The 26,234-nt window shown below is 34.3% G+C and overlaps 3 protein-coding genes across 4 annotated transcripts; 2 read left to right on the forward strand and 1 right to left on the reverse strand.

Moving 5' to 3' along the window:
* The first annotated feature begins 3,562 nt into the window (after positions 1–3,562).
* LOC105334550 (sulfite oxidase) lies at positions 3,563–6,595 on the forward strand. The gene is made up of 5 exons (XM_011438058.4): positions 3,563–3,883; positions 4,536–4,678; positions 4,762–5,589; positions 5,731–5,843; positions 5,940–6,595. Exons 1-5 carry the CDS (start codon positions 3,631–3,633, stop codon positions 6,340–6,342), a joined length of 1,740 nt encoding a protein of 579 aa, XP_011436360.3. The 5' UTR covers positions 3,563–3,630; the 3' UTR covers positions 6,343–6,595.
* Positions 6,596–9,246: 2,651 nt separating this feature from the next.
* Positions 9,247–14,436, forward strand: LOC105334551 (probable E3 ubiquitin-protein ligase bre1). Of its 2 annotated transcripts, XM_066077133.1 has the most exons (9): positions 9,247–10,294; positions 10,422–10,599; positions 10,823–10,926; positions 11,036–11,164; positions 11,435–11,611; positions 11,833–11,942; positions 12,181–12,301; positions 12,403–12,708; positions 12,810–13,390. In XM_066077133.1, exons 1-8 carry the CDS (start codon positions 10,237–10,239, stop codon positions 12,462–12,464), a joined length of 939 nt encoding a protein of 312 aa, XP_065933205.1. In that variant the 5' UTR covers positions 9,247–10,236; the 3' UTR covers positions 12,465–12,708; positions 12,810–13,390. The 2 variants fall into 2 exon arrangements, with proteins under 2 accessions (XP_065933205.1, XP_065933204.1); XM_066077132.1 differs by lacking the exons at positions 9,247–10,294; positions 10,422–10,599; positions 10,823–10,926; ... (2 more) ...; positions 11,833–11,942; positions 12,181–12,301 and having other exon boundaries at positions 12,466–12,708; positions 12,810–14,436.
* Positions 14,437–15,398: 962 nt separating this feature from the next.
* Positions 15,399–25,212, reverse strand: LOC105323968 (tetraspanin-1). Its single transcript, XM_034447258.2, has 7 exons — positions 24,961–25,212; positions 22,753–23,094; positions 22,288–22,395; positions 21,142–21,303; positions 18,162–18,245; positions 17,661–17,734; positions 15,399–15,958 (listed from the first exon to the last, which is right to left on the reverse strand). Coding segments are annotated over exons 1-7 (831 nt in total). The 5' UTR covers positions 25,021–25,212; the 3' UTR covers positions 15,399–15,957.
* Between the last annotated feature and the right edge of the window lie 1,022 nt (positions 25,213–26,234).

A 26,234-nucleotide genomic window follows, 5' to 3' on the forward strand; every position in this document is an offset into this window, starting at 1 on the left:
TTGAAAATATTGTATGGAGATATCTATACATTGTTCCACATTTACGCTCTAATTTTGACCGGGAACAGGTCGACGATTGACAGTCGACATTTTCCTTTAGGACGCTGGGTGGTCAACAAAATCAACCATCAGATCTACCCAATAATTTTGAAAATAATTTGTTTAGCTATAAGCTATTATTAAGCAAGGAAAAAAATCCAAGAATTTTAATTTTAAAGTTTGACTGTTGTCCTGTATCTTTATACATAGCTCTTCTCTTTTAGGAGGTTCATATGGTCTAAAAATGGCCACGGCCATCTAGTCCCTTTAAAGTAATCTACTCTCGACTAAAGACAGGTTGTCGGTTGATGGTTGTCACTTTCCATAACAAAATCTATTCTTTTATTTATCGTTTATCACAGGAAAACTTTTTGAGAGTTCTAAAGTTTAAATTTATATATTTTGACTTAATATTCACAGAGAGATACAATTGTATTTGCGCATTTTGTAAAATAAAAAAAGTGCATACATTCATATGAAACAGGCTCATTTCATTTCATATTTATAAATTTTACAAGCTGTAAATGACAAAGTATTATCTTAGATAAAAATGTATTTGTTGCTGATAAAAATAAAGCCAATAACAATAATTTTTCATGTGACATTAATTTCTAGTGCCAGTGAAATTTTTCGATCAAAGTGACATTATCAAATCTCATTCAAAGATCAAATGCTTTATATTTTCTGGCATGTTGTAATAATTACAATTGCTATATATGTATTTATCCCATTTACTTACCGAAAGATTTGTGGTCAACGGGTTATGAAGTAATTGATTGTTAAACTGAGCAGATTTATCAAATAAAGACTGAACCTTGTTCTTGTAAATTACATTAAATCAGTACTTTTCTATTTGGAATTCTTGCACCAGGTTTTTTCCATAATAGGTTTTTGAGATTTCTTTTTTTTTTAAATATAGAAAATTTACGCTTTTTATTTTAGGTAACTTCTAGCTTTCCTTCAAAATATAAATGCAACTTAGCAGGTGGGTTTGTGAAATCTATCCTCGAATGGTGCATCTTTTGCAATTCTAACTATTTTGTAATCGCCTAAAAAATTTGTTAGTGGATGCCAAGTATCCCTGTTATCATTTATTGTTTTAAAGCCATCCTCATTCAATATGGTCTTTTACTTATAATTAGCCACCTTTAGTACGACTTGAAAAAATAGTGATTTACCCTTAAAACAGATGTTTTTTTAAACCAAATATTTTGATTAGCAAAACCAGGGTTAATGACTTATCTTTGCATTCGTCAAAGGCCCCAAGAACCTCTTTATAGAGCACAGGGAGGGAGTTTCATTTAAATTCTTCGTATTTTGAAATATTTGAAGTTATCAAAATGGAATATTGATATCGTGTTTATCTACACAAGCGTTTATAAGTACTTTTATTTTATATAATTTTCGAAACCAATGAAGCTTTTATTAATAGTTTTGAGTTTTGATTCAAAGTCTGTAAACCAATGCCGCCTTTGTTTATTTTTCTAATTAAGATGTTACGCTTGATTTACTCACAATTTCCCCAAATAAAGGAGAAAATTATTATATTATAAAACAATGTTTATGAAAGATTGTTCAGAGTGTTCTAAAAAAGTAGTCGTGTTCAAGATTTTAGAGATTAAAAGAGAATTCATAAGCTGGAATTTTCAAGAAAGAGTTAAATTCTACTTCGCCAGGAATCAAGTCCTTATGATTAAATAACCAGTTATTTCATGACTTTCTGTTAGCTGCAGGTCTGTACAAATTGTAGCCCCCGGTCTGAAAAATTCGCATGGATGACCTAAATACTAGTACTCAATTCTTGCAATGGGTGGCTCTGTAGCTCCCATGTCGTTTATCCGAATTTGTTCAGACCGGGACCTACAATTTTTGTATGCCCAATAAACCAAGACATTTATTGTTTACGCCTTTCAGAGTTGTCTCTCCTTCCATAGTAAGTTTGATTAATCACCCAAATGGAATACACCGTCTTTGGTAAATTCAAACTTTGTTCTTGATATACAGAGTACAAGACCCAAATTTTCAACGATTTTAATGACAAGTTCAAGTGATTCTATGTCCTTGTCAGGGAAAGTACTATCACCTGCATATTGTATGCGTTTGATTTCATTTTAAAATGTATTAATGCTTTTTAAATCGTTTTACACTATCGGAGTTATTTATTTTTGTAGATAAAATTCCCATCACATTTAGAAAGAGAAATAAAATAGCTGAGACAGGACACCCTTGTCTATTAAACACCTTCTTTTTTTTTACATATAACATTTTCTAGATATCTTATAATTGTTTTTTATATAGAAATATGTTTTTTATATAGAAATATGGATTTGTATGCAAAATTTTGATCCATTTAACAAATTTGTCGCCGAAATTAAATTTTCTCTTTGACGGAAGCAGAAACTCCTATCCTAATAATCAAACATATCCAAAATTTTGTCTTGGTCAGTTAACTTATCATTTCAAACTCAAATTGATCCCTGGGTCAAAGTTTCGTCGCCGAAGGGTTCTGTGAGGTCCGGTGATTACCCCCCCTCTCTAATACACTGTCCTTCCAACATATTTTAAATTTAGCAGGAAAAACATGAATTATGGCTACTTTTTTGTAGTCATAAGGCAAATTTTTTTGAAAAATTTAAAATATGTCAGAAGGACAATACTGATAGATTGTAGTGGCATAGTGCCCGCTAAAAATATATGAAATATAAAAATTCTTTTTATTAGGTTTCCTGCTTTCTCCCTTTTTCCCAGATGAGGCTATATATAAAAAAAAAAAGTAATGAATACTGAAAACTCGAGGTCTGTTAATCAAATGGGTTAGTGGTCCATGAGCCTCTTATCTTAATACCGGTACTTCGTTATACTTTTGTATGATGTTGCTTTATGTACAGTTTCTTCTCCGGAGGAGTATAGTACATGTACTTTAAAAATCAAAGTAGATTTTAAAGACATTGTAAAAAATGGATATTTCAAGTTACATGTAATAGATAATAGATAGTAGATAATAGATATCAAATAGATAATTATACGTTAATGTACATAAACATTATAATATTCTTATCTATGGCCGATGTTAGAATTTTTTTTTTCATATAATCAAAAACTAAATCAGAAATAATTGTACATTATAATTATTTTACAAAGTATATGTTTGTAACAATTATATTATTTTAAAATGTGATTATTTTAAACGAGAAAATGATAATTAATCTTAATATATCATTTGGTATATTTGTTTGTCTACTTTAAATAATTCTTGATTCACTCACTAAATTTCTGGTGCTGGTGCTAAAAGAATAGTTGCTGCTGTCTGTCCACTATATAAAAAGGAACATGTATAGCCTATGTCTATCATGAAAATATTTCATGAACATTATGGGCAATGACAGTGCAATATGTAAGTCGGTTATTTTTTTTAAAAGTACGAGAACGTGACATGGATACTATATATACCCTTTAAACGTGACGTCCGCGCTTTTAAAAATTTAATTCAAATTGAGTTGGGTTCGGAAATCGTTGACATTAATTATAGTGATCGGGCTCGGCTCATGAGACCGACGTTGACGATTTCGAGAGTAGCGTAGTTAGTGAGCGATGTACAAAACAGCAAGGCTATGTAGTAGTGGTTTGTCATGGAAAGAATTTGGTAAAAAATTAAACAGGTCGCAATGCCGATCTCGAATTCTGTGTCAAGTGAATCTGTTTAATCGCTCTTTGTCGACAGAGTCGGCCCAAAAAACTCTATCCTCGAAAAACAACGATCAACAACACTCGAACAACGAGAGAGAATTCGACAGCACTGGATATGCGGTGACCACAAAGCTTTGTTTTGCATTAGGAATAACAGGTATATTACTTTATATCCAGTCAGTATCGTGTAGATTTGATGCAAGCTCTGGGTATCGCTTAGGTGTAAACAGGTGTGTTTATCATTTAATGACCGCAGTTGACCTACTTTGTACTCATAGTAGGTGCATATCTCTGTCCCTTGTGTGCAAGTTATTTTTCTATCAAATATAAAAGATCTCAAAAATCAAATATCGCCCACATGTGACATCGAAGATGCTAGATTCTACCTATTTATGTCGACATGCAATTTATTTATGTTCATTTGCTACTTATTTATGTCAACATGCAACTTAGTAAGTTGACATGCGAGATAAATATACTGACATGCTACTTAGTTATGTTCACATGCCAGATTAATATGTTGCATTGCAACTTATAGGTTGCATGTCAACATAACTAAGTTGCTTGTTGACATAAATATGTTTCATGTGAACATATTTATCTTGCATGTCGACATAGATAATTTTCTTGCATGTTGACATATTTATCTTGCATGTTGACATATTTGATAGAAAAATAACTTGCACACAAGGGGCAGAGGTATGCCACCATAGTTTTGTTTGTAGAGGATGCCCCTTGTTTTGTAATATATGATTTGAAAATTAATCATGAAAAGAACCCTAGACTTAAGAATTGTTGATTCGCTTTAGGGAGTGTAATATGGCTGTTGAACAGAAAAAGAAATATTGTACATGCAGCCCAATCAGAAACCGCTGGAAGCCTAAAGAAAGGGCTCCCTACCTACTCTCTAGAGGAGGTCGCTAAACACAACAAAAAGGAAAATAGGATATGGGTAAGGTCTTGAAAGATAACAGAATGATAAACTTTGAAGTATTTTGGAGACCCCATATACAGAGATATCAATATCTTTTATAGGTTACATACAAAAATGGAGTATATGACATCACAGACTATGTATCTAATCATCCAGGAGGGTCCAGAATTTTACTGGCTGCAGGTTCTTCTATTGAACCTTACTGGGAAATGTATGCAGCCCATAAGCAGGAAGAGATTTATGAGATGCTTGAGGAGTTAAGAATTGGCAACATTACTGAAAAATCAAAAGATGAGCAAAAGGATAGCAGTGATCCATATGCCAATGACCCAAAACGGCATGTTGCACTCAAGCCTAGCTCCAGTAAGCCATTCAATGCTGAACCTCCTCTCTCACTTCTCAGGCACAGCTACCTGACACCCAATGATTTGTTCTTTGTAAGAAACCACCTTCCTGTCCCAGTCATAGATCCAAAGAAATACCAACTGACAGTTACCAAAGTTGGCTCTACGAAACAAGTAAACCTCAGTTTAGAAGACTTGAAGAGAAAATTCAACAAGAAGTCTGTAGTCTCCATAGTTCAATGTGCAGGCAATCGAAGGAGTGAAATGGTGACTATCAAACCGGTTAAAGGTCTCAACTGGGGAGCTGCTGCCATCAGTAATGCGAGCTGGGCAGGTGCTTGTTTGGATGATGTCTTGAAAAGGGCAGGCATTGATATTGAAACAGTGGACGCTAAGCACATCATATTTGATGGTGCTGATGCTGATCCCACTGGACATAATTACGGGGCATCCATTCCTATTGAGATGGCTAGATTGTTGAAGAAAGACATTATCCTAGCTTATGAGATGAATGGTAAGGACATCCCACCAGATCATGGTTATCCTGTTAGGGTTATCATTCCTGGTGTTGTAGGAGCGCGGCAGGTAAGGCAATATGCTTCATTGTATTGATAATATTAATACTGTATTTATGTTATGTTCAGTCTTATGATTAAAGATTAAATTTTATGTGATTTTTTATTTTGGATGGTGTATTTATTTTGCACATAATATGCTATGTTTTAGGTCAAATGGCTGAACAAAATTACCTTGAGTGATAAAGAGAGTACCTGCCATTGGCAGCAAAAAGATTACAAAGGATTTCATTCCTCGATTGATTGGCATAATGTAGATTTCACGTAAGTTATCTGCTAATTAAATATCTTTAAGAGGCATGCATTTATTTCAATAGCAACAAAATTGTCTACAACCAAAGTCTGCGCATTTTATTACAGCTCTGTCCCTCCTATTTATGAACTCCCTGTCCAGTCCGTTATCTGTGAGCCGGAGGCTGGCTCTGTTCTAGAGGATGACGAGGAGGTGACGGTCAAAGGTTATGCCTGGAGCGGAGGTGGGCGGGGCATCGTCAGAGTCGACCTGTCGGCCGATGGAGGGAAAACCTGGCACTCGGCAGAGTTATCTCCCACTGAACAACCCCTGTACAAGACCTATGCCTGGACGTTCTGGGAGGGAACGATTCCCCTCCCCAAGGATCACAAGGGTGAGGTTGAGATTGTCTGTAAGGCAGCAGACACCGCCTACAACGTACAGCCTGATAACGTGGAGGGGATCTGGAATTTGAGAGGTGTGCTGAGTAATGCTTGGCATAGGGTGCCTGTCAAAGTACCAAAGTCTTAAAGCAGCCTTAATCATTCCTTAACACAATATTATAAAAAGGTAACTATTGTAAAAAGTACCAAAGTACATGAATATTTGTTATTATACCTCAGCCTAGTCAGGTTGTCATATTTACCAATACTTGTATATTGTGAAAATACCAATATCTTAAAAAATCAATTTAATACATGTACATGTACCTCAATCAGGTAATTATTGTGTTGTTATTGGTGCATAATTTTAAAGTGAAGTGTGATGCAGTATATTGAAGAAGTGTATAAAAAGAATGGATCATGGGATTTTTTAGTGAGACAAATTTTTGTTTTTGTTGACTTGTTTGCTCATGGAGGATCTAACTGTAGGCTGTATTTTCCTTGTACTGTAATTGTTTTCAGAGAACAGAGATTTTCTGCGTCTTCTGTTCTTCAGTGACAATATAAATCACGCAGTTGTGTGACAGAGGCCATTAGTTGTCAGGTCTAACCTGACCGAACACCTCACAGGTCACATCATTTGTTTCCTTTTCTCTAGACACCTTTTCAGAAAACTGAACTATTTTGTCTACAGTGTGTATTGTTGACAGATGAATGACGTAGCATTATACATGTACTTTCAGGGTTGTCTCTAAGACCCGGGAGGCGGGGAATTCCCCCGACTATAATGCCTTAATTACCCGGCTATTTTTGCATTTCAAACACAATGTAACTATAAGCAAGATACCCATACCCCCTTCTACTTTTTCATTTCCTCCTTCTACTTCAATTTTTAGAGACAACCCTGTACTTTGAAGTGTCTTGCAGAAAAGTTGGCTGTTTCAGTATTAAGTGTTGCCTAATTATTATGTCCTAAGGCAAAAAAAAAAATTTTTTTCTGACTGTTTTTACAATGAATGTATAATTATTATTGTACATAAGAATATATATTCTTTTAGAAAGATCCTTTTTGATATGGATTCTATTTAAATCAATGCACTAAGGAGCAATGGTTTATAGCTGTTTACTGCTCAAACAGCAATGATGTTAGGAAAATCATTAGAAAATGATAATTAAAAAGGATGTGTTGCTTTGTTTCCATGGATATATGTTTGAAATCAAGTATTTTAATTTGTCCAGTACTCAACCGAAGCTGATTTGTACAAGTAAAAAGTAATCTTCAAAATGTCATGTCTTGCTAACAATGCTTATAATTTGAATTATGAGATGAAAAAGAAGGGATACCGTTTATGTATGATTATTAGTAGAAATTTAGCTACATAATTATGATAAGATAAAATCTTCTGTATAGGCAGATGTGCCATATTCTTTGTTGTTGTATGAATGTTCTGCCGAAATTTATCGGGTGGCATTTTTTGGTGTTTTGAACATGGGTGAACAAAGAGTCATAAACATCTTACCTTATATTTTCACACTTGAAAGTGTAATTGTTGTCGGTCTGGGTAATGTGCTGTCAGTGATTTTAGTCGAAAATAAAATATTCATGTATTTTCTTAATAAAGTATTTATGAAATATTTGTTTTACGTGTATTAATAGAACGGGACCACCAGTAGAGTCAGTAAGGAGTCGAAAGCTGTCAAAATCAGAGAGGGATTTATCTTCAGTTTCCTGCGAATTGTGTTTTTTATTTAAATAAAAGAGTTAAAACTCATGGAACAGAGAATTAAACACTTATTGTTTATTAAATCACTAATATCTATGATAAATGTTTGAACTTTCACGAAACGGCCAGGAGAGGAATTCGATATAATAAAAGGCGGATAGTCAGGACCCCCTTACCTTGCGGAGAATTCAAACATACTGTTTCGCAGAGTGAAATTACCGAAAGTAGGATCCTCCCCGTCAAACAAAATTATCCATTTGACCCCCCCCCCCACCACTGACCTACAACTCCTTCACAAATAAAAAAATCTGGTTCCGCTTATGTCATTATATAAATAGTGTCGCTTTGGGAAGGTAACAGTTGAAATTGACACCCCGAGAAAACCATTGTCAACCGACGCGAAACGGAGGTTGACTATGGTTTTTGAGGTGTGTCAATTTCAACTGTTATCCTCCCAAACAGGCATTATTTATTTTATTATACTGATTGCCTTAATTTAAGAGAAATTTTTACTGCTTTTATATAGAAATGACGTGAATTGTACTTCGAACCGTACGCGCATTATTAACGCGCATGCAACAATTCGTTGTGTTACCCGTTGCCAAGTGTGTTGCTAACGCTGAGGGTAATAGAACGGATTATCAACTGCGTCTAAACCAATGAGCTTTCAGTATTTAACATGAAAGTATAATAATCATGATTGACTTCCACTGGAACCGTGATCAGAACAATAATAACTAATACAAGTTGCTGTCCTTTAAAAAAGGACTACAATACGTGGACCATTTGCGTGAAAGCCTTAAGATTATCAGAGATTCCACCGATTCTAGCCCTCTGCTTTTAACCACTAAATTTGTATGTTGTATTACGTATACATGTATGTATAGCCCTGACTTTTTATCTCAGAATTTAAAGAGTTCATACTTCTAAAATAATTATGATCTATCTATGAATGAAGTTTGCATGTATAGTATCAGGCATTCGGTGAATTCTACTATTTGCACACACATTACGATTCGCACTACTTTGTTAACTATGCAGTGACAGCTTTGTGTAAATTAAAAATTTCATATTTTGATGCATTTTTCTTGAGAGTTAAACTTTTATACAGAGACATAATTATTCAATCATACTTAAATGCTTAAAAAAATTAATCGGGAAGTACTCTAGCCTCGCCTACTATAAAAGTAAAGTTAAGTTACATGTGTATTCGGAAAACAACAAAACATTACAAATTATGCTATTTAATGCATGTTGTAGTTTCGGCATTACGTTAACTTTTTTCATAATACTGATAGTTCATATCACATGCCAATTTATTTCTGTACTGTTTACCGACAATATTACAATTACAGCGCCTTTGAACTTTTGCACATATATGGCATGGAATCCCGATCCCGATTCAGATAAACGTAAGCTAGCCTGGTTCCCTGAGGGGCTACCAATTACGAACAGGAACCAGGCTAGCTCATGTGCAGGCTGAGTTTTCCCCATAGCATCCGGTTTAACCTCGCTTATATATTTTCTGCGTGGACCTCAGGGTCCACGCAATGAAGAGGTCATGGTCAACTAGAACCATTTTAACAAGAGTTTGGACTTTGGTTAGTAACTGTTGTGTCAAACAGCAATGTGACACAGGCCTGTCTATTTCATTGCTAACCACTCAGCCATAGATTTTTGAAATCAACAAGATTTGTCTGCCTTTTGAGCTAAAGACTACGCAATCGGTGCATATTTGGCTTGAAACCGCGTCATCTTTATCTTGTTTTGACGCAAGAAATAGATAGCTACTTCCAACCGAAAGTCCAAGGTCTTGTTAAAATGGTTATAATATGTCACTTTGTTTTACTTATTTAAGTCATAATTAGAAATTACGCGACAACTACATAATGTGTTGAAATAAACGATAAAACTTTATCCCACAATTATATTTTAAAAGTGTCCAAACCCGAAAGGTCTGAATAAAAGTTTTGCATGGTTTTGACATTCGTTCTAGTCAACGCTTCGTCATCTTAATACGCATAATTATGAACTTACAAGGGCGTTATCATGGTTGAATTTTTTGGGTAAGTACACAAAACGTAAGAAAGAAAACATTATAATAGAAGTGAAAAACAATTGAATGTGGATCGATTGGAAATTCGCTTCATGTATTTTCAATAAAAACTGGCTATCATTTGACCGAAGACAGACACACAAAGTTAACATGTGCACTGTTTATTAAATGGAAACAATGAGTTTTGACGATCCTTAATCAACCGAATTCGTTTTTAAAGTAATGGAGAACCAAGCGCTGAACAGATACCAACAAATTGATAATGGATGTACTCCTTACTATAGTGTTTGTGTATAACCTGTATTTTACTAGTGAAGTCGGTGAGTATACATGGATTTGAGGTTATTTGATTAATTACATAATTTATATATTGTACTTCACAAATATGTCACTGCGTGTATATGCCTCAATTAAGGTTTACATTTGCCCCTCTCTCTCTGATTCCAGTAGAATCATGTACATTTCCTGCAGAGTGGGACGGACTTTGGTACGACAGCCGCAACGCGGAAGTAACTCTGGATCAGGCGACTTCCGCTGTGCTGTCTGGTTGGTCAGTAACCGCTTACACCTCAACTGTGACGTCATGGACATGTGTGGAACAATCAGAAGATACTTATTTGTTGAAGTAAGTTAGCTTCTCAATGCTAAGTACTCTATGAAAATTTGCCCTTTGAAAAAGTTGAAAATCTAATACCAAAAAGCAGCTTACATTTGTAATTTTGTCATAATTCGACAGAAAAAGAGAATTTACATTGGGTTGTCTTTCGTAACCAAGACAATAGATTGAGTCATCTGTCGTAACTAAGACACATTTAACCTTAAATCTATGAAACATATATTTCAAACAGAAGCGACCAGGAGGTAGTTGTGTTTACTTCCTTACATCGGGCGTACCTGTGTTTGAAGGTAACCAAGGTTACTGACGTGTCCTACAGGTACACTATAATGGCAGGTAATTCAATCGGAACGTTGTCTAGAATCTTAGTCTTTAGGAATGCAATTTTATAAGATACAAAATTAGACAGTTGGTGACTTAGTACGTTATTGATTACATTTTCTAGACGAGCAGGCCAATGCGGGTGGCGAGCGGGTGTCCGTCATAAGCATCAAAAGGAACGCGACAATATCCGGGGACTGTAACATTGTCAGTCCACCTGGCGCCGAGGAGTTCCACGTCCTCGTGAAAGCAGGTACAGGGCTATTGAACCTACTTATTTGGAAGTAACTTCATATAGTCTTCCATGTTATGAAAGAATGCCCAATGGCATTTTATTGCACAACCAATTAACACAAACGATTACAGTCGTTTTATTCTTTTCTGCCTAAGAGTTAGAAAATAAGATGGCAAATGTTTGTCTTTTACAAGAACCCGATATAACGCATTATTTCGATAAAATAACGCATTGTTTTGATACAAATATGACATTCCAAATCATAATGACACGTCTGTATCACTGTAGATAACGTCTCCAGTACGAGTATCAGGCAGTATTTCCCTGAGCCGTTATTAGCTGTTCTGTATAACTCGGCATACGTGAAGACCGGTCAGACTTGCGAATCTGACGTCATACTAGATATGTGTTCTAATAGAACGACGATGAACCGGACGGAGTGTTCTACAAGCACCGGGCAAGTTTGTGAGTTGTAAAATTTCAACAAGTAGTAACAATAAAGTGTAAAAAAAAATGTTACTTGCAGAATGATATATCATGGTCTTATCTTCATTTGTTGACGATGGAATAAAAATACTGGTTCTCGGTGGTCATGTTTTGACACCAAATGCTTAGAAAATATATGATTAACAATGAATTTACCACGCAGTACATGTATGTAGTACCATTTAAACTTTGTGTTGCAGTGGTTCACGAGCTCCATTGTGTTACTTACGTTCAAGATGGCGACACATACTATGTATCTGTGCTGGACCCCCAAGTTTCAGGAAGTAGTCAACAGCGCATCAAATGTCTCGTAAGTTATGAATCCCGACTCCATTAGAGCCACCGAAAGACAGTCTTTGTATAAAAGCAGATAATTCATTTGGATATAACATCTATGCATTTGAAACTATTTTATTTATTGTCATTAGTAAGTGTTGCGTTTAATGAAAAGAAAAAAGTGAAAATTTTATAGCAGTAATATAAAGGCCGATCTCTATGAATATGACAATGATTATCAAAGTTAACTACTAATTACGTTTTATTTTTAGGCGGCTGCAAAACTTAATAACCTGGTTTACATAAGTGACAATACCGGAAGTTGTGCAAAAGGTCAGGATCCTAGGGCCAAGCAATCACCTGGAAGTGAGGCTTTAGTGATGTTCGCCAACGGTATGCTCTTATAAAAAATGATGGCAGAAAATAAAATCAGTTTCAGTGAAGATAACTTGAACGTTTAAAATTAATCTAATAAATTTTGTATTTCTTTTCAGTGCTTTGTCGTAAGTATGCTGGCAACTCGTTCTTGAATGTCAATCATAGATATAAGACATGAAATATGATAACCCCTTCCCTGAAAACCAAATTTTTTCTTGTTTTTCATCACGAAGCATTCGAGACAGTTGTAAGTTCAACAGAAGAAGGATCTATCGATATTGGTATGATAATTGGATGCGTTATTGCAGGAGTTGTATTCCTTGCAGTATTGATAATATTAGTTCTTTGTTTGCGTAAGAAAACTAGGAAGAAAATCTTTAAATGCTGTTGTAATAAATGGAAACGGAAGAAACAACAAAAAGGTAAAGTTTTTAAAACTGAATCCGCCAATGAAATTCCAATCATCATTTATGCACTGTAAGGTATGTTCATATTTAGCAATAGAAAGCCTTATTAATTTTAGAAACTAGTTCCCAGCAAAAGACTTTGTCGTCGCATAAAGTCAAAGATACAAATGAATTCCAAAACAACAACAACAACAACAACAACGAAGAAAGATCCTGTATACTAGTATTGGACAACCTGAACGATTCAAAACACGATTCCTCAACGGAACCTAAAATCAAAGAAAATGTTGAAGGATCCCTTCTATCCAAATGTTCAAGCAAATCAAAACCAGAGAAGTCAACTCAATTTCGAAGCATCGAAAATACAACGAAAACCTTCATAGTGGGCAATTTGGATGATTTAAGCCATGACTGTAAAGATAAAAACCAAGACATAAAAAATGCAGACGAATCCTTTTCATTCAAAACTTTGGACGATTCAATACATGACATTCATGACGGAAGAAAAAACAGAACTGATCGGGAAATCGAAGACACCTTGCACCAATCAGAAGCATCTTTATCGGAAAATTTTGACTCTTCAGAAGAGAACTTCGAGTTTGGTATACCCCCAGTTGATGAAAGAGGTGACGTTTGTTTTCGAAATGAGTTAGAATCTGAAGTGACAGTGAATGAATTCAATGAAGCAGAAAACGGGTATACCAGTGTGGAAAGGTCAAACAGCCGAAATTTATCAGAGCTTTATCGCCAGACAACTGAGGAAGATATGGAAGAATTACAGAGAATAAACAGACAGGTTCATCTAGAGAAACAGTTATTTCAAGATTCTCGTATGTCTTTTGTTCCGGATATGACGTCACGCGAGCGGGACTATTTCGAAAAAAGTGTGTTTGCCAAACAGAATGTTGAGGCGGAGATGTATTTGAATGCTACCGTCTCAACTGACCTAGCTAATACGTCTAGTACCTTTACAGAGACAGACAAGTTCGAAGATAAGACCGTTTTATCAGCGAATTTGTCGAATTCATCCTCTAGCTTAACAACAATGTCAGATGGCCATGATCAACTTCTTAAATTGAACTTGAAACAATCAACTCCCCATACTTTGCTTGTCAACGAAATTGTGACACTTAAATCGAATTCGCCAACAAATATGCACAATCGCCAAAATTCGATGCATCAGACGGGAGTAGTAATGGAGGAATATGAGTTTTCGTTAACTGATGAGCAAAGATCGGGTCTCTCAACGGAAATGTTATCGAGAACAAGTAACATGGTGAATGCAACGAGGACGCCACCTACGAATGTAACAGAAGAAAGACTTCAAGGACCCATAACATCTATTAGACACACGGCAAGAACAACAAAGAGACCAAGGTCAGCTGCCAAAGTTTCTGCTTTCCCTATTCACGAATCGGTGTCAATAAGTAAACCGGGCATTTTGAGTGGTTCTGTGGAACCTGTAGTTACCCGTTCGATCACTAATATTTCAAGATTTAGAAATACCGTACGCAAGCAAAAAATTCAAAATCATGACATTGAACCAAAGGCGCCTAAAATGAAGTTCCGGTGGATATAGCTCTTCATAAATGTGACTTGTTGACTCGTGATGGTTGTCATTAAGGTAACTAAGGAATTTAAAATCCCATCTCTGCTCTCAGCAGGTTTAGACGGTATTCTAATCACTTTGATTAAAAAAAAAAATTTGAATTGTTCATTATTATTATTATTCATTGAAAAGCAATTGATGTGCGACTTTTTTCTTTCCTTGGTCCGTTCAGTCATTCTGAATATCAGATGTCCCGCGCGCTTGATTAGAAGCCATTTAAAAACTATTAATATAGTAAGGCAGTGTGGCGAATATTTGAAGATTCATCTGGCGAAAATAATTAACTGCAGTATTTTCGCTAACATTGGACATAATAATGATATGAATCATATCATATTGACTTTATTTTGAAATTCAACAGTTTAATTTTTTTCATGCATTTTGAATACGTGTTTTAGCAGAAATCAAGAGTAAAACTGTCAAATTGAGTAATCGTTCGTTTCTAGCAAGCGGAAAAGACTGGAAATCATACCGTTATGTTTATAGTCATATCTAGTTATACAACACTCTGTTTCGTAAGCATCAAATTAGGAATAGTTTGTAAATTGTAGTCGGAAAATGTACGTTACACGACATTGTATATGGTTAGCATTTATCATTTGGTTTGAGTAGAATAGGCAAACCCTCACTGTCGTCAAAACTACTTGAGATAATATCCCTCGGTCTCAAAATCATACCGGAAATATCCAAATAGCCTGTGTCCTCTCAGTGTGATAAAAAATACGTTATTAGAGACGTAGAAAGTTATGCATGAAAAGTTTTCAGTATTTGAAATTTATTTCAAATCGTTTTCTTTATTCAATAATACGTCGACTTGGAGACCAAAAAAATCTAGTAATAATTGAATTTACTAAAATGTTACTAATTATCTTAGAGTGATATTTGAAGGTAAAATCTTAAATGCATTACGAAGTAATGATATTTTTTCTCTAATAACTCCAGGGTATAGGTATCAGAATGCAACAGAAACTAACAATGTCTATTTTGTTTTCTATTGACATTTAAATGTACTCTCTGATTATTCGCCAGAATTATATTCGCCATTATCTTTGCAATGACATTCACAGATGCCAGAATGTAAAAAAAAAAACCCACCGAAAAAACAAAACAATTTATTGCATACACAGATTAACATTTTCAGATCATTAGATCCTCATTATTCATGTAACCAAAAATAAATAAAAGTAATAGTCAAAGATACAAACGTAATACTGTAACAGGAGACAACAAGTTCTGCTAAGCAGACGATAAATGATTGGCAAATCTATATCTAAACAGTACAGTCACAAGCAAGCATAGTAGTCTATGATCCTTGAAAATAAATTTCATCTGCATGATTACATGTATATCCAAATTGTTAATTACAATTAAATGGACGGAAACTGACTTGGTAATTGTGGTTATATCGTGACTTGTATTTCCCAGTCACATGGTGAAACTCTACAATCCAGTCTACTAAAATATGACTGAAATGTGACTGAATGTTGACTGAAAGCTGACTGATGTGTTAGTATTCAGTAACCATTCCAGTCTTTTTCAGTAAACATTAGGTTGACTAAATGCGCTGAGATGCATCCTGTGAGTGTTGCGTTTATAAAGTTGCGTATGTTTTGGGCTGGTGCTCAAGGAGTTGGTGGCGGGGGATTGTTGAAGGTTCTGTAAAATACAAACAATAGTATCGGTTAGAATCAATTTATCTTAAACCGTATTCCCAATAGCTATAGCTAGATTAAGCAGTGCCAAATTAAAACACCTGTAATGCGTACCAGTAGATTTTATTATTTACATGAATTTAGGGACTCGGTACTTTGAAAAATAATTTGCTCTTGAAAATTTGGCGATTTTAATTATACTTATTTGACAGTGATCAATTAAACAGACCAATATTAAAACCCGTCCAAATAAAGACCACTGTCTTATTTTCACAAAAATTTACAAAAAAACCCACTATGGGTCTCCGGTTATCCAAACTTTCAACAATGGAGTATGTTTCTAAAATTTCCTCTGGTTTTAAAAAATTGTATTTTGTCAAAATCAATTGCTATTATGATAATTTTAATGCCCGACAGAGTAGGGATGAAAACAAATATCTGATTAGATCTGGTAAATTATTTATCATACAGTTGTAAAATTGATACGGATACGAAAGTTTTGTTTAAACTACAAGCATAAATTACGAATACGAAGAAAGTTTTTGAAAGAAGAATTTCATCATCACAATTTGTGTGTCTTTTATGTTTATGATACATGTATTTCAGGGTTTCTTGGTATTTATACGCCAGGATCTTTTTATTGACTAGATAAAAAATAAAGTACATATAAAACAGGAAAATAAAAAAAATGATACAGGAAGTCAAAATTCAAAACCAATGATAAACGAAGAGAAAACCACTCTCTAGTTTTCATAAAACAGATTTTAACACGCCTTACCCGTTCCGCTTACTGGAAATATTGACGATATATATATATATATATATATATATATATATATATATATATATATATATATATATATATATATATATATATATTCAATTTTGCAGTTCTGTGTCTTCAATTATCATATAAACGCCTAACATCCATAATGGTAACAATTTGAGATAGCACTCTTTGTCATAAAAATTTCAAGTACCCGATTTCTGAGAATATTTATTGTAAGAGTCATCTTGCTTTTCAGGATGAAGATAGTACCTTCAATAAATTTGTTGCGTTTTTAATGAGATGCAACTGATCTTGTGTATGCTATTACCTTGATGAGTGTCGAGATAATAGTATAGATTTCCTGACTTCAAATCTCGGGAAAAAGTCATAAAAATTTAATAACTACGTTAGAATTACCGTCTGAATTTTACACGACTATGTTCTAACAGTTATAATTATCTTTCTGATCGATTAGAATCAAGTTCTTCCTCAAACAAAAAGCGGAGTTCAGTGTTACATGAGTTATTGTTTACCAAACAAACTTCCCCCCCCCCCCCCCCCACTCACCAGTGTTTGTACTCGGTGAGTTCCTTAAGAATTCAATACCTGTAGCTGACTTCTCTATAGAGTTTCCCGTTGGTCCTGAATACATAACACGTGAATATGCAGATTGGTTGAAAACACTACGTTTTCAATAGATCGAAGCCTCCTAGAGACTCCTGAATTCGTTGGTCTACTTTCCATTCAAATTCACAGAACAATCGAAGACTTATGAATGAAAAAAGTATTTAATATTTCACCTACAATTGTTGAAATGCATTAATCCATCCCTTTTTATATTTGAATAACACGAATTATTGCTGCATATCGACAATCCTTTTCCAATGCAAAATGATTATTTTTAAAATTGAAATTTGTATCAAAGACATCTACTTACTACGCTTCTGGATCGACTTTTGATGATTGCCGAGCGTCGCAGAATATTATCAATGCGAAGATGATCAAAACAAGCTGCAAAAGGAAAAAAACCTGTTACTTTAGCATTCGATACGTTGGATGTACAATCATAAGGTTGTTCGTACCTCAGCAAGGTTCAAGAACTTTTGAATTCGGGTATCATGTATTCATATAATAAATTTTTAGCTTTTATGTTAGAAAATATGGATAAGTCTGGTGGTGTCTCTATTGGGTAATGGTTATAATTATAAACTTTGTTTCTGTTGTCAGTCGATCCGATATCAGAGACCATCAGCCTTTAATGTTTGAAGTTTGTAGGTTCGCCTCTTATCCACCTCTTAAAGTTTTCCACTAATTTCCGCTTTTTTCAAGTACAACTAAGCTTGGTATTAATCTTATAACGTTTAAAAAATAACGTGTAAAATGATTATATTTGAAACACATTTTGAAAATTCGGGGTGGGGAGGGAGGAGGTGATTACCTGAAAGCAACCGCATCCAGCGATGATGCCAACCACCAGGGACACGTCGCCCAACAGCATGTTGTAGACTTCATCAAAGCACCCCTACAACATTGAAAACAGAAAGTCATCAAAGCACCCCTACAACATCAACTAGAGGGGACTCATCAAAGCATCCCTTCTACATAAAATATAGCGAACTAGGTAGAAGCTTGTAATAGGCGTCAACTCCAGAAAAGTTTCAACGTAGTATTTTGACTGACCCTTGTCCAATCAGATCGTAGAAGGTGGAGTTGAGGCATAACCACTCTTGACTTGAATATAAGAGAGAGGGAGGAGAGAGTTTTTAATGGAGTAATTAGAAATGGCAAAAATGATTAAGCAAAATATCTATTAATAGTTATAAAGTAAATCAAGGTCCAGTATATCCTATAAATTTATGTCAGTTTGAAATTCCTTCACCGGAGAACAGCGATGTCTATATACTGTAAGTCGTTTTAATTCCACGGTGTTAAAATTTCACGATTTCTATTAAAGTACTAATCGCGATAGTTTTAATTTCATGTTGCTTAAAAATCAATTGATCAGAATATAAGCATTAAAACGTTTTGGAAATCTAATGATAGTATTCACTATGGGTTTAATTTCGCGGGAAAATGTTAGATCGCGAACATAGTGAAATTATAACCCTCGTGATTATTTGCCAATCTACAGTATACATGTAGATAATGGGATAAAGTAATTAAAACACCGAAGATTGTACGTATATTTAATTTAAGAAGAAACTGCTTTTCATAACAAGTATTGCCGATAGTAATCTTATCAACGTATGCCGATTAATCTTCCCCGAATTAAACATAGGTCGTAATTTTGCTGGAAAACACGTTGAAATAATACGTAAATTCGATTTATAAAATTTCTTCATGATTACTCAGTGTGAAACATTCTTTACCTTTATCCGTTATTTTGGGGGCTTTTCCACAAAGCTTCCACCTGGGTTGCCTGTCCGTTTTACCATATCTTAATTCATAAATGACCATTCGTTTCCATTTCAAAATATTTATTGCCCGTATACATATCTCTATGAAAGTTTTGGTTGTTACGTCATCCCTATTTGTAGACACTGCGCGAATGAGAAAAATACGATGATCTTAATTTAAAACGCTTCAAAGTTACACCATTTAATGTAATATTTGCCATTTTATAACTAATAATGATTTCTTCATCTCCATTAGCTTTCTTTCTTTCTTCTTTCTCTCATTCAAGTCACGAGCGGCAATGTCTTCACTCTGCTCTACTACGATCTGATTGGACAAAGATCAGTCAAAACATTATGTTGAAACTTTTTTGGAGTTACCGCCTACTAAAAGCTTCTACGTAGTTTGCTATTAAACAAAGAATAAGAGCACCCCTTCCATTAACATAAAAAAAAAGAAAATCGTCAGAACACGATTGAAAAGCTCATCAAAACACCCCTACAACGTCAGTCAAAGGAAGTCATCAAAGAACCCTTATAACATTAAATAGAGACATGGATCAGATCAGAACTTCAATTAGAGGAATTCACCTGATTACTTAAAAAATCAAAAAATCAAAAAAGAAAAGAGAAATGAATTTATTCAAAGCACCCTTAATATTGAATAGTAAAAATGGTCTTAGCACCCGTTTAACCTTAAACAAAGAAATTAATCATCACACATTTTAATATAAATTAAAGTAAGTCGTCGAGGTACGAATGGGTACATTCGCCTGTAATGATAAGACAGAGAAAAAAACCACCCCGTAAACAAAGATTGGTTCATAAAATCTCATCATCCCCGCGGCTAGTACCCTAAATACAGTAGAATTACTTCATCAAAACAACCCTATTAAATAAATTCAATGGACTTCAGCAAAATATACTTCTACTTGTTTAGGGTACTATACAACATGTATATTAGCTGTGTATTCTATCTAGCGTTTTTGACGGAAAGCCGCTTCGTCACGTATGTTTTCTACATGCTAAATATTATTGTATATGTCTGTATATAAATAGATACATTCATAAATGGTTTGGTTTAGCTAAGTTGCTAAAAAAAAAATTCCATTTTAATTTTTCAAGTGTGTCGATTCATTAAAAACGGTGTACTTTTCTGTATCTCTGTTTCTATGTATTTTATGCGGATGTTATTGAATCTTTGTAAAAATATGATTTCTTTCATGTGAGGGACGAATTAGACAAATCAATTTCCACTTGGTGTAATAATGAATTATTGACCAGAAATATAAGGTTTTTTTATTCGAATACCCGTTTGTGTCACGTGGTTCTTAAGAACCGGTTTATTAGCAAGGCTATTAAAGAATTGCTTAGGTGTTAAAGGAGCATGGTCACGATTTTGGTCAAATTTTATTTCTCTGTTTTTATTATTTGCAATGCTTTAGGAATGCATTTCTAATGATCAAACAAAATTTGGGTGCAAGTCGTTGAGTTTTAAGCAAGATACAGGGCTTACAATTCTTCGTCATGTAAACAAGGCTCGTTCCCTGTTTTTGTTTACATAGGTTAAATATACCATTAAAAATCTTTTTAAAGCTGGTTTGTCTATCTAATTATTTATTTTAAGCATAAATAAACTTATAAGTCATCAAATGACACTCAAATTTTGGTTGCCTATTAAAAATGCCTTGCTGAAGCATTGTAAACATTAAAATCGAAAAAAAATGATTTTTGACCGAAATCGTGACCATGCCCCTTTAAATACTAGTTTAGGACGACACGTACAGCGGAAAGTTAAAATTTTAAGAATTTTTTTATTAAAATAAAAAAAATTATGTGAACTAACTGTATGTCATAATTATGTATTTGTACTTCAAATATGCAAAATCTTAAATAGCTGCAGCGTGTCGTTGCTAATTCCACAACGTGTGTTGTTATTTACTAGTAATATAGTATTCAGCTTTCATTTGGAAAATAATAAATGGATTTAAAGGAGAATTATCATGTCTTAATCATAAACCTTACCTTTGTGTATATGTCAGAGGGTGTCAAGGCACAGGTAGGCGTGGTCGAGTCAGGTATTGTGACACAGCACGTGATCGGGGCCTTCAGCCCGCCAAAGTAGTTTGTGTTCCATTTGACTCCGCCCGTGAAATCGTTGTAACTGTCTACCCCACAGCACGAAAACTATCAAGCAAAAAGAAAAGTTTCAATGTGTTAAAATTGTTGTCAAGGATGATTTCTAAGCATAGGTTTTTGGCTCACTTGTTTTTTCCTATAGAAATATGTATACATTATATGTAGGAACGAAACTGTATGTTATTTTAAATAAATGTTTATGAGTTAAAATGTGTGAGAATGCAATTACTTTACATAATCTGATTTCCACTGTAAATGACCTGCAATACCAGAAAAAAAAATCCTTTTTTAGGTGGGGGTATATGCCAAGGAGTTACCGTCAACAGGTTTGATCGGACACACCGTTTACTAAACATGACTGGAGAATAAATATTTGAATTGATGTTCACTTAATATTTTATTTCTCTTTCTACCCACAATGTATATTTTTCTCCACATACACAATAGCTCCTCTGTTTGCTCGTCTGTGGCGACATTAGAAGGATGATATTTAAAAAAAAAACTTCAGTTGACTGGCTTTATTTCAATATTTGTCAATTCTGCAGGCAGAGAGGCTTTTGAAATTTTTAGATCGGAAGGAAAGAGTATTCGAATATGAATTGGTACTTCTTTACAATGTTTTGATCGTAATCAAAAGAAAATTTAAAATAAATATAATGACAGAACATTTTGAAAAAAAGTATAATTGTATTGTTCATTGTTTAATACCAATATGCAGTGAACAAAAATTACATTCATTTATTATGTTTATCGTAAATTATATCATAAATTTTCGGCGTAATAGATAATAACTAAAAAGATGAATGCCTTATCCCTGAGACAATCTTTAACACATGTATTCACACTTTAACACCTTCTATTCTTTTTATAGTGCTATTTTAAAATAATTTCTATAGCACTATACATCTTGAAATACTATGCAGCATGAAAATATGCAAACACCAAATAAGTTTAAAGATGGTTAATTTGTTGTTTTTGTTTTGTTTTGGTCGGGTCTCCTCATTGAACCATGAGCCCTGTTTTGATTTTTACCTGTCTGTGTGCAAAATTCCAGCCTAGACTGACAATGTTGGTGCCATTAAATCCCATGTAATCATTTTTAATGGATGCCTTTAGAGGGCTCTTCATATCGTCTTTTATCTGTAGACGAGAAAAAGGTAAGTTTGGTAATGCAATCTTTATCAAATCGCCTTGTTAAAAGCTAGGTCGTAAAAGTTTTTAAGTTTCTCATTAAACTCTCTATAATCGACCGATTGTTTTATGACACGTTGAAGCTGGTTGTAAGCGTTAAGAAAGACGAATAGTCATGACCATTTTTATACTAAATTAATCTCCCGGATCTGTATAAAGATATATCGAAATGTTCAATTTTTTTAAATTACATACATTAATAGGGCTAATACCCATAGTTTTTCAAAACTCTTGTTAATAAAAGTAGATCTGATGGGTCATTTGTTGTGTAAACTAAGATTTAAAAAAATCCTCAATTGTTCATACCGTGTCTGGTGACCCATACAGAATCCCCATGAAGACGATTTCTCCGGTGAGAATAACGATGACGATGACAGCATACGTGATCAGCATAAATTTGACCTTACAACAGGCCCCGCAACAACCCAGAATGGTGATGATCAGCAAGAAGAGGCCCAGACCCACGAAGAAGTAGCCCAGGCCCCCGATCAGGGCGCTGATGTTGAAGGACGAGAGGTCAATGGTACCAAAGTTGTTGGCCTCGAGCTGAGCTTTGAGTACATCCAGTACACTCTGGTAGTAAGGTTTCAGCATAGAGTCTCCCACGAGACACACGATTCCCAGGGCAAAGAATACAAAACCAAGTATCTGGAAAGGTATGGCAATGGGGTTTAATTTGTCATCATTTGCATTACATTGTGTTCTTTTTTAGACATACCTGAAGTCTCCTGGGGATAAAACTAACTCAAACGGTTGATTGTTCTACAATATTTTTTGTAACGTTATTACATGTTAATTATTTATATGTTTTAGTGTTTCTGCGTACATACACACGTTTATTTACACTAATTTCGTATATAAAGCTTCTAAATAAGGACATGATAATAAAATCTGCAGTTCCATGTTTATAGCTGCATGTTTTTTTTAAAGTTGGGGATAATAACCACTCATAAAGTTGTATTGAATGTATGACAAGAAAATCAATTGCAACAATAGTCTTGTAAGAGTATACATATGCTGAATGTAGAACAATCGCCTTTGTGTACACGTACGGAGATGTTTCAAAGAAAGAGGGTGTTTTAGCGTAGCTCTTAGCACTGTATATCGGAAACATTTAATTTTGAACATTGGATCACAGAGGGTGTCACGTCAAAATCTTAATTAAAACTGTTTATACATAGAGTAAAATTCATTATGCATTTGTATCCAAGTTTCATAAGACATGTTTTATGCGTTTTTGTGACATGAACCGCTGAAATGCTTAACACTAAATCAACCAATATCCTTTTTCAGGTCACCTGAGTCACTCAAGGGACCTATTGCAATTGGTCTTCGTCCGTCGTTGTGCGTCAAGCTGTGTGCGTCGTCCGTCGTACGTAAACAATCTTACATTTTACACTTCTCTTTGAAAATTACAAGGCCAATGTTTACCATTTTTTGTTTGAAGTATCTTTATGGTAAGAGAAATCCAAATTGTTATATTCGTGGCCCTACCACCCCCGGGGCGTCACAGGCGGGGCCAAATATGCAAAAAAGCTAAAATCACAAAAATCTTTTTTTTCTACTCCCACACAAGAGAGAAAAAAAATGAATGCATATGAAATCCATGGTCCCTGAGGCCATGGGGTGGGATATGGCCATAAAGTGTTAATGCATTTATTGTTTTGAAATCTCTTTCTCTACTCTCACATGTCTGTAAGAAAAGCTGATTTCATAATTATGTTAAACAGGAAGTCCTCTACTAAAATTGTAAATGTTATGTCCCCTGTAGTATGAATTTTGACTATATTGCAAGGCAAAAACAGATAGTGTTAATGCATATAATGTTTAAAACTTTTTCTACTCCCGTACACCTGTAAGAAAAACTAAATTTACAATTTTGTAGACCAATTTATCAAAATTTCAAATTTCATTTCTCCCAATGAAGGGATTTGAATGGAGGACGGGGCCAAAAAACTCATATAGTGTATAAAGTGGTAGGGGTTCTGAATGCAGAGTATTGCCAAAATGGTCATTTAGTGTTAATGTACTAGTATATAATGGTTAAAAAACATCTACTGGCACAGAATGAAAACTGACTGCATATTTAGAAAAATAATCATTAAGCTGCCATCTTTAATGATATTCTCAGGGTTACTGGTGTCAAAACTCATCAATGAGAGGTATCATAGTTATGTAACTTAAACATATGCTCGGTGATTTACGGTTATGATAAAAAAAAAGTATTCATCATTTTTTTGCATTCAAAAATTGTATAAATCAGGTTAATCTTTCAGTATATCTAAAATAGTGATAAACTAATGAAAATAAACCATAATCAAGAGTACAGTAATGAGGTAGTCTAGTTTATATTATTATTATAGGTTGAGTTACAAGGATTCTCTTTATTAACGCTTACTTTTTCTTTAAAAGTCTGCATAAGTTGAGGATGACGATCATCCAGTGAAACTCTCTCTCTCTCTCTCTCTCTCTCTCTCTCTCTCTCTCTCTCTCTCTCTCAACTACAAAACTTACCAAAAATATAATGTTGATAATGACTATCAATATCCTCCCTAACCCTGTTAACAAACCCATGGTTCTCTTCTACGTCTTGTCAGTGCAACCTTTTAAAGAGAAAAATGGGAAAAGACATCAAATAACACAGGATATATCTCATAAGCAATACGCGTGGGTGCTTCCTATATAGCTTTATAGAGTAAGAGGTTGGGATGATGACGTAACTATTAGGAGCCTCATTGAGGTGTTATAGGGTTGCATAGAGGTATTGACTATATGGAAATCCGTAATGGGGACGTTTATCATCGATATTTATAGTACAAAGACCTTTAATCATTGATAATAATAGTATCAGGGTCCCTATAGAGATGCAAGCTATACTAAGTAGCAAACATGCGCAGAACGAGGTTCTCATAGAGGTGCTGACTATACAAAATAGCAAGGATGCACAGAAAAAATTATAGTCTAGAGGTGTCATATCATTGATATTTTCAAAAACGAGATCCTAATAGAGGTGGTGGGGAAATAAATATTATTATTAAAATGTAGAGTTATGCACCAGTGAACGTCTGATATGAAACAAGATAAAACAGACAAAATTTTCAATGAAAAAAGTCCAGTTTAACAATGACGTTTACACACTGTTAGTTCCACACGAATATAGAAAATGTAAATGGATATATTGTGCCATCGTTAGAGCTCATTTTAAATTAATACTTTTACCTATATTGAATAAGATAATAAACTCATCAAATTTCAATTAGTGAAACTTTCTTACTGTTAAAGCTGACGTGTATTGTTTAATATACCCTGTTCAAACGCTCATAATTCAATAAAAAGTTAAGATAAATTGACGATTAGGAAATTAAAAATACTGTAGATTTGTGATTTTGACAGATCGTTTAAATTGCGTTGATATTGCGTTGAACGACCTGGCTTAAATTGTTTTTATACAAAAATATCTACGTTTTTTATGTTTAAACACCAACTTCAGAAAAATTTCATTCTCGATTTTGTACAAAAAGTTTATTTTCAACCGATGAAATTCACTTGCAGCGTTGAGATACGAGATCCTTATATAGGTAGGAGTAACACTTTTAGGATTGAATTTCAATTTGCAAAAATTAAACTATTTCGTCAGTTGATAAAGTTGATTTATTTTTTCTTCTTTTTTCTATTTTTTGCTTTGAAGGGGTTTGTGGTAGGGTCACGTGCTCCTTGTCAATACTGACATGCAATCATGCAATTCATTTGTCCACAAAACTAATCGCAATGTCAAAACAAATGATTTG

The sequence above is a fragment of the Magallana gigas genome, chromosome 2, assembly GCF_963853765.1.
Source record: "Magallana gigas chromosome 2, xbMagGiga1.1, whole genome shotgun sequence".
In the NCBI taxonomy this organism is placed as follows: Eukaryota; Metazoa; Mollusca; class Bivalvia; order Ostreida; family Ostreidae; genus Magallana; species Magallana gigas.